The 9,901-nt window shown below is 36.8% G+C and overlaps 1 protein-coding gene across 1 annotated transcript in view; it reads right to left on the bottom strand.

The window, feature by feature from the left end:
• msantd4 (Myb/SANT-like DNA-binding domain containing 4 with coiled-coils) overlaps positions 1-9,901 on the bottom strand; it is a 14,561-nt gene continuing 4,660 nt past the window's right edge. The window contains exons 2-3 of the mRNA XM_020513078.2: positions 7,439-7,907; positions 1-4,574 (exon numbers count right to left, since the gene is read on the bottom strand). Coding sequence (XP_020368667.1) covers positions 3,975-4,574; positions 7,439-7,906 — 1,068 coding nt within the window. The 5' untranslated portion in view covers position 7,907 and the 3' untranslated portion in view covers positions 1-3,974. The remainder of the gene's footprint in view (positions 4,575-7,438; positions 7,908-9,901) is intronic.

Genomic DNA, 9,901 nt, shown 5'->3' with positions numbered 1-9,901 from the left:
TTTATTTTTGGTCAGCTAGACAAAAGGGGCTTTATCGCCCACAGAAACGTCCAACTGTTGGAATACAATCTTAAGAAAAATGTAAAACACAAGTAACTAAGAAACTTAATAGTTACAAGAGTCAGAAAACAAACTTATCTGAATAAACCAATAGCAGTGACAAAAATATTAATGAAACTTTTGTTCCTGTAAAACTACACATTGATGCTCCTCCAGCCAACGGCTAAGTAAATCAAATTATTTGGTGTGAGGAGATGTACCAGTAATCTGTTGAAGTTACTCTTCTGCAAATTTTACATAAGTAACTTTTTACTAAGTTTTTCTATGCCTCCTCTGGAAATGTTTCTGCAGATACAGGAAGTGGTCCAGTACTTCACTCAGAGGACATTTAAGCCTTTTTTTCAATTCAGCCAAGTTAGTGAGTAATGGCAAACTATTCTAAACACGAAGGTACTGCAATTGAGTCCATTTAAAGCTGAGATGCACATTTTCCAACAGAGGATACAGATAGTAATTGGGAACAGAACCATGACTATTTCCCATCTTAAACATTGGAATTAAGAAGCCAAGATAGTGGCACGCTGTTAATCTAGTAGACATTATTTAAGAGCATAGAATGTTAATTGAACATATGTTTCTCAGTTCAAATATTGCTAGGGGCGCTACAATTTCCCCCCTCTCCCCCCCACTGTACAAGTATTGCTCCATGAGCAGCAAATCAGTAGTTTCATCCAATAGGCCACCAATGTCCAAACTGTGTTTGTTCAGGAGCCACATGGGTGCATACCATATCTTTGGAAGCACATCTTAAGATTAAAGGATGGTTTTCATCAATCTGCTTACAGCTCAGGTTCATACCAATTGATCTTGGATTATTTGCTAATAAGGCAACAGTGCTATGAAGAGCCCTTTCCGAACCCATAGACTCACACAATCCAAACAAGTTAAATTGATAAATAATAAAAAGAACTGCATTGCCTAGGTTGCAAGAATTGGGCTACTCAGGATCGCCTATCACTTACAAGGTTTGTAAGATAAAAATCCAAATCCACCAATTTGGTTAGAATTCTTTCCCCAAATTGTGTTCCTTCATCTCTTGGAGACATGAACACATATTGTAGACCACAGACAATGGCTGCACGCAATACTTCACTAGCATAGTCATTTTCCATTTGAGAACATAGAGAAGCTTAGGCTGTTATGTGACTTGGGAGTGGGGGGCTTTCAGAGCGAATGAGTCCAATTCTCTGCTCAGGTGACTGTTATACATGTACCAGTTTGAATTCTAGCAAACCTTCTTTCTTCTTGAACCCAGAAACATGAGGATCACTAGAAGTGTCCCAGAAACTGTAACGGTTGTATTAAGTTAACCCTGCACATGGCATTAACCTGAAACTATTCTGATTTATATGGCTCAGTTTCCCCTTATTGCAAATTTCCTTGATAAGTACTTGATAAAGTTGGGGTTAAACAGTTTGAAAAGTCTATTGTGTATAACACTAGTAAATATTTATGCATTTAAAAAACTATTTTAGACCATCCTAAATATTTGAATACTATTCCTACTAATAACTGGTGATTAAAGACAAACATTCATCCTTAAAAGGAACTATGATATTTTTCTAAATTACTCATTTGGATCAGAAAGTAGAAATGCTTTGGACCAAGAAACTTCCTTTAACTCACATTATTCCTAAAACTATATGTACACAATGTCAATATCTTGTAGCTGGGTTATTTGTTTCCTTTTCTGATAGTTGACAGTTGTTACTGGACTAAAACTGCTTATTACAACATTATAAAAAAAATTATAGAATTTCAATAATCCAGAGATATATCTGTAGAGTGTAGACTTTATCTTCACCAAGTCTACTTGAAAGCATACATTCTAACCGGGAAAACCCTACCCTAGTGGTTACAGAAAAATCAGTAAATTAATCAGTAAATATCCTGTTAACTATTTACTGTAGTTAGTCCAGTACTTGAAAACACTAAATCAAGAAATTTCTTTGCATTAGGCTCAAAAAGCTGAATAGTGCAGCAGATTGAAATGTATACAGATGAAATGTAACAGAAGGAACCTGTTAACAATCAGCCCTCAACTTATCCAAAGCACAGTGTAATTTTAAAATAATATGCAAGGGTCTTTCTACTTTCATATTGTGCAAATATACTGCATTAAAACTTACTGCACACTAACAACAAACTTGATTACTGAAGTGAGATCATCCCAGTACTGCAGACTAATGTCATTACAAATTATTTTTACTTAACAGTTATATGTAAACAAAATTAATCATCAAAACTAGAGGTAGAGGTTCTGTATATTAGTTGTGGCGTGGCAATCATATCAAATACAACATACTTTCCAGTGGAAGAGGCTGGGGAGTAAACAGAGTACAAACCTCAGCCAAATCTTCTCTCCCTGACCCACAGGAACTAAAGCCACTTTTTCCTGTGGTTTCTCATCTGAAATCAGCAAATTGAAGCCATTTAGGTGTATTGTTCAAATACTCAACAAATTAACTCAGACATTTTTAAATAAACAGCTTTGAATTGCTTGTTAATCACAGTTTCAAAAAAGTGTAATAAGGCTACTGTTGGATTCTGTAACACCAGGCATTTAAAATAAAATTTTCCAATCTCATTTGACTGCATTGGTAAGAAAGATGGATCTTCTGTTTCTTTCATTGCTGCTGTTGCACCTAGTGACAAGAACCAGCTAATACAGTGAAGTATAACAATCCCTTTTCACTTCTGTGCGCAGGGGTTGAATCTAATTAGTGCAGAGCAGATAGAAATCTTCCTAAAAGTAGTCACTTCTTCAGTAAAAGTGTTATCTTAAAAGTAACAAGTATGATCAAAGTTTTTTTGTATATGTTAGCAGTACAAAACATTATAGGCAACTAGGAGTCATGCAATCAACAATTCCTAGTGAAGTTTCAGGCATCAACTCAAAACCTAGATGCACCAATGATATAATAAAAGGATTATTGAGGGTTTTTACACACACTAGCCTGAAAATTATTATTAAAAAGATTATTGCACAATTTGCAAATTATTAGTGTACAATCAACTTGCAAGGAATTCTGTGGAGAAGTGAGTAGCACACTGTCTTTGAGCCAGAAGTACACATCCCACCTAGGAGTTTATGGCCAAGGCAGGTACATTCATAACATGGCCAAACAGATTTTAGTACCAATCTGTAAAAATTTTCCAGCATTTACCAATGGGAGGTGATAAGAATGGGTGAGATTTGTGGCCAAGCATGCGATGGGAAGAAATTTGGAGCTTCCAGCATCACTATTAATGGCTCTGGGCTACAACATGCACGTGAAATTCCATGATACCACAGCAACTTAGAATTCTTGGATGGCTAAAATAGCTAATGGACTGTGTGGATCAGATTGGTGCCAACAATACATGGTTTGATTCTTAGTTCCTCTGGGATGGATGCTTCCATGCCCTAACCATGGCAGTGTTTGCAGCACGTGAGTCAGACCTGCTTTTGGGCAGAGAACCAAAGAAGGAAAATAAACCACTTTTAACAGAATTGTTAAGACTCAGCACTGTCTTTGAGAGATTAATTATTAGAAGATATTGTTCTTACGGCTAAAAGAGTCTTTTCATTAAATACAAATTCTTGTAACAGTTCAATCGAAATGAACACCATCAAAATTAACATCTAAATTAACATTCTATATCTTGCACAGCAGACGTATTTTAAATAATTTGAATTTCAAAGGGAAAATTTAATATTAAAAGTAAGATGTCTCTATGTCTGGAAGTGTTGACAAAATTTGAGGTAAAATTTGCAACCAAATCTGAGAAAACATGCTATTATGCACAGATAAAAAATATATAAGTTGCATTCATAGATTGTGGGAAAGTAATGTCTGATAAATTTTCAAAGAAAGGACAACTTAGTTTACATTAGTGTGAGTTAAAAATAATATATGATCCATTAAGTGGAATCATTGTTTTTGGCAATCTTTTTGTAACTGCAAACGTTCTCTTTCAAGTTGCAGTCGTTCTTTCTCTATTTGCAGCTTTTCAGACTCAATATTCAAGAACTGCAGTCTTTCTTTCTTTAAATGCAAACGTTCTCTTTCCAATTTCAACCTTTCTGCTTCGATATCCACTGACTTTAAATTTGTTCTTTCAGTCAATGAGTCACATTCCTTCACTGGTGATAACTTGCGGGGTTGCAAAGTCAATAGCTTCAACTTCTCTCTCTTGATGTGCAAGCGTTCTTTTTCCAGCTGTAAGCGTTCCTTTTCCAGCTGCAGGCGTTCATTTTCAATATCTAAGTAACGCAGCTTTTCTTTTTCAATAAGCAAGCGCTCTTTTTCCACCTGTAGTCTTTCAGATTCAAGGGCTACACGTTGTTTTTCCAACTCTAAACGCTGTTTCTCTACAAAGAAGACTGCATGAGAATTGCAATTCTCCACTGCAGGTTGATCAGAGCTTGAAGAACATCCTTCTGCCTCTGAATAATTGTCAATTACTTCTAGTGGTCGAACAGTAGGAAATGGACTTGTGAGTACACTGGGTTCTTCTGCCACATTTCTAAACTGTTGAAACAAAAAAAAAATGCTAACAAGTTCCCACAGCATTGCAGACAGTCAGATAATGCACATTCCAAGACTGAGCTGTGGAAGTGAAAAAGATATGTATATCACTGTGAAAAGAATTAAGAAAGGAATTTTTGTGAGGTATTTCCCAAAGGCAACAAAGTTATTTCTGAATGATTCCTTGAATGCGTAATTTATTTTATTGCATATCTACTTATAAATATTTAAGTTACTGAATAAATCATTGTGCAGAATACAGGAAAGTAGCTCTTTACTGTCCATCTCTTCAGTGCAAGCTTTTTTATAGCAAAGGTAAGAAAGACATAAAATGACATGTTTATTTTACTTGCCTCCTTCCTTCTTTAAAAAGTATCACTGCAACACAATGTTGTGAAACTTGAAAGTGCTCAGAAAGATGACTGGTGGCACAGTGGTTAGCACTGCTGCCTCACAGCGCCAGGGACCTGGGTTCAATTCCAGCCTCGGGCGACTGTCTGTGTGGAGTTTGCACATTCTCCCTGTGTCTGCGTGGGTTTCCTCCAGGTGCTCTGGTTTCCTTCCACTGTCCAAAGATGTGCAGGTTAGGTGGATTGGCTATGCTAAATTGCCCATAGTGTTTCAGGGATGTGTGGGTTATAGGGGGATGGGTCTGGGTGGGATGCTCTGAGGTTTGGTGTGGACTTGTTGGACTGAAAGGCCTGTTTCCACACTGTAGGGATTCTATAGAAGACTTACAAAAGGGTGTTGCCAGGGTTGGAGGATTTGAGCTATAGGGAGAGGCTGAATAGGCTAGGGCTATCTTTCCTGGAGCATCGGAGGCTGAGGGCTGAGCTTATGGAGGTTTATAAAATCATGAAGGGCATGGATAAGGTGAATAGTCAAGGTCTTTTTCACAGGGTAGGGGAGTCCGAAATTAGAGGGCATCGGTTTAAGGTGAGAGGGGAAAGATTTAAAAGGGACCCAGAGAGCAACTTTTTCCATGCAGAGCATGATGCACGTATGGAACAAGCTGCCAGAGGAGGTGGTGGAGGTGCGTACAACATTTAAAAAGCATCTGGATGGTACATAAACAGGAAGGGTTTAAAGAGATATGGGCCAAATGCTGGCAAATGGGACTAGATTAATTTAGGATATCTGGTTGGCACGGCCAAGTTGGACTGAAGGGTCTGTTTCCATGTTTTACATCTCTATGATTCTATGACTCTAAGTACTTAATAGAGCTCACAGATTCTGTGAATAAGATAATCTGAATCACAAATTTTTATTTCAAATTTCCCCCAACTTGAATAATGACAAGTTCTACGCAGTTTCCCTAAATGAACATGCATTGATTTTGACTTCTCATCATAACAAATAAAAAACATTTAGATAAAAATCTCACTTTGAAATTTGACATTGTTTAAAGCTTTATTGATCACACATGCTTTGCACTTGGAAAAGAGCTCCACATATCCCCCCTTCACAGCTAGTTTGCAGTTAGAGACAAACATTGCAACGGGCAGACAAGTAAAGGCTAAGTACCTCAGATACGTGATATCTGAAATAAAAACAAAATGTAGTTTTGGATTTGAAACATTAACTTCATTTCTGTTTCCACACATGCTGCCAGACCTGCTGAGTTTTTGTCGTAAAGGGCAGGTTGGGTATCATGTTGCAGCTTCTAACTTCAGACTTGTAAACTGATACATTAATTGCTCACCCAAAGTTGAAGTACTGCAAGTACAAAGTCCATTTCATGCTCACATACATTGGTTGCTAACATCCCAATATATAGAATTGAAAATTTTCATCCTCACAATTAAAATCTTACTTGATCTTATCTCTGCAAACTCCAACATGTCAGTGCTGCTGCCTTAACTGATTTGTCTAGCTCTAACTTTTTATGCATTGCCTCCATGTGTTTAGGAACAGTACTAGGCCATTCAGTTCCTCAAGTCTATTCCATCATTATTAGATGATGATTGATCTATGTCTCAACTACATTTGGTTCCTTTGCTTCACAATCCTGGATATATTCATCCAATAGAAATATGATGCTCTTCAGCCTTGGAAGTTTTAAATGACCCAGCACCACTTCCTACAAGGAGAGTAAATTCCAGACACCCACTCATTTTTGTGAAAAAAGGGCTTCCTGATTTTTTTCCTAAATGGCCTAAATTTAGGTTTAAGAATGTATCTTTTTGTTCTGGATCTTCCAGTCGGGAAATAGTATCTACGTTATTGAATAATTTTATCACTTTAAGCATCTCAATTAGATTGCCCCTCCATCTTATAAATTAAAGGGAATAAATGCCAAGTTTATGCAACCAATATTTAGACATCTAGGTTCTTTACTATAGAACTGTCTCCCTAAGTCTGCCATCCTTCTTTTAACAACCTGTTGAGAAACTATTTGCTGTTTAAAATTTTAGTTAGTTCTCTTAATACCTCCTTTATTGGCCTCACACCCATTTCCTCACTACAAATGCAAGTATTTATTATAATTACTTCCAACTGTAAAATTAACATGAAGATTGTTAGATGGGTGGTTTCCTCTGCATAGGTGCTAGATCTTTCTAATGGCATATAGAAGATATAACAAATGTGCAAGAATGCTTGGAATATAACTGAAACAGGTAACTTCTAGTTTATGGCTTGCTGGCCAACAATGGCACACTTGCTGATACATATACAGTCAGCTATGGACTAGAGTCTGACTTCCATGCTCATTAATTAATGCAATATGAATTGTAGGCAAATGTTTGTATCATACAACTTAACTACAATGCTTCTCCTTAAAATTCCTGAAGAGGGTGCACATTTGCCAGAAACCTAACCATCTTCACCTGCCTCTTAGATCATTCTCAAAAAGTTAATGACCAAACCTCTGTATGTTGCAGTCCCAGTTCCTCCTCCTCTTCTTCCACGTGATCATCACCATCTTCCACTTTAACTACACAAAGAGGTCTACTGGGTTCATCAATCAAGAATGAATCGTCAAACTTACAAGATGTTTCACCATTGACAGCACTGTGATTAAAACCATGTATTGAAGTTGGACTACAGTCAGTCATCATGGCTTCCATCCTATCCAAACATTCTCCTCTTTTCTTCAAGTAGCACTTTAAATCAGTATATTTCTTTTTCACTTCATATGCAGTGCGTTGTTCACCACCACTTGCAGCACTGACTTTTTCTGCTATCTCCTTCCAAGCCATCCATTTTAACTCATTGGTTATTGCATCATGTTGTTGGGTATAAATTATATCTCTTCTGTCCTCCACTTCCTTCAACAAGGTTTCAGTTTCTTTCATTGTAAAATTGCTTTTCCTCTTCCTCTTGAACTGTTTCATTCTGAAAACATATTTTAAAAATACACGATTTTATCATAGAAATGAATTTATTTTTTAAAATTGTTAAAACTCCATATAAAGGGAAGAAGACTTGTGCAAGGGATACAATTTTATAGACTTGGTAAACAAGTTTTGCAAATGTTAACCAACTTTATGGAACCATAAACATCAGTAAGATTTTTCCAGCTCCTTGCAGCAATGCTGTTCCTTTGAACAGGAAACCATCAACCTCTCTGGGTGTCATCTCAAACAGATTCATAAAATGTATAAATTGAGCTTACTTCCACAACTAAAATCTAAGTTTTGCATCCCAAGGCTCCACTTCTCTAATACCTATCTATAACAAAGAATATGAAAAAGGACAGGAAATGGAAAACAGATTCAAACAGTCTACCTTATACTCTTCCTGTGTAACTTCTGCACATCACCCCACCATTCATTTCTATGCATCAACCCCTCCAAAAACATCACAGTCCAAGTGTGATACATTAAGGCCCTCTCGAAGTCACACCAGTTTCTGATTCCCCAACATGATGTTTTCAACAATTCCATGAGTTTTCCCTGAACTATCTTAATGATCCTGCATGCACGGTCCCTTAATTAGCACAGTTGTTGTTCTACCATTGCAGCAAAGCATTTATTCAGCTATTATCTTCTCTGCATTTTAGTTTCATAGATAAAAACAAAGATTTTGAGAACTATGTTTTTAGACTGCATTAAGATGTTTTATTATGTTAATAATGAATTTCCAATAGTATGTTGAGTTCTTTGTCTAAAACCATGGAGTAAAAGTCCACCCTTAAGTTTGAGGGTATCAATTTCCAGATTCTCTCTGCCAACTTATCAGGCTTAGAGATGTCTCACACCAGTTACATTCTCAGCAGTTCATTCCTGTCCAAGGTCTTTCTTACCTGTGGAACAGCAGCTTGTAGTATTCATTAGCACAGTTTACTTTGAACAGGCTTTTACCCTTGTGGAGTATACTGGTCACATTTGGTTAAATGCTTGCTACATCAAACATATATTGTTACAGTACCAAAACACTGAATTATTTTTATAAAAATAATGGTCTATTCAAAATCAATCTGTCTTCTAACTAGGATGCTATCGAAAAAATAGATTCTTTTCTGCAAGAAAGATGCTCATAAGCAGTCTTGTATGACAATCCCTTGCTGTGAAATGATGAGAAGTAAAAGAGGAAGAAAATATTTTCCAGACAAAAAAAGTGGTCTTGGCAATTGTCAGATGTGAGCTAAACATCAGATCTTTGTTGAAAAATGCTGAAATTGAGCAACACTAGCCTCAGCCTGATTAGTTGTCAAGGTTGGTGGTACTGGATATAGGTGATCATGTTACCAATAGGATAAGTTCAATTTTGTCAATGTTGAATGAAATGAAGTGGTGGATTATGCATGACTTGATGCCTAACAACCGAGATGGGCTCAAACTAAGAGTGGAGATAGGACTGATAACCTGTTTCAATCTAAGCCAATTCAAAGAATTATCATAAAAAAGATTCACATTAGTTAAAGCCACACAACTGAAATGGTGAGAAACTCATTACATTGATTATATTCTTAAACAATTAAAACTTTTAGTCCTGAAAAAGCTGAGGGAACCAAAGGTGAAGGCCATTCTTCTACACTACGTATACATGGCAATATTGTCTGCTAGTTGTAGCATACTCATGAAATTCTTTATCCCAAACTATATGATGCAAACAGTGAATGCACTTCAATACACTTTATTGACTGTAAAAACAGAAACAGCCCAAAGTTGTCAAAGGTGCCATATGAATGCTTGGAAATTTAAATTGGATATACATGAAAATGGGTATCGGGATTGTAGTGCACAATAAACCCGAATCTGTAATACACACAGAATCCCTACCTTATGTAGTTCGCTTATTTGAATAATCTCTGCATCTGCTGGAGGCTCACATAGAGCAGGGACGGCTAGCAGGCTGGAGGCTCGCGCGGAGCGGGGACGGCTAGC

This window comes from Rhincodon typus, chromosome 6 (assembly GCF_021869965.1).
Source record: "Rhincodon typus isolate 14 chromosome 6, sRhiTyp1.1, whole genome shotgun sequence".
Taxonomy (NCBI): Eukaryota; Metazoa; Chordata; class Chondrichthyes; order Orectolobiformes; family Rhincodontidae; genus Rhincodon; species Rhincodon typus.
The sequence above is the reverse complement of the archived record's forward strand: the minus strand, read 5'-3'. Positions and strand labels throughout refer to the sequence as shown.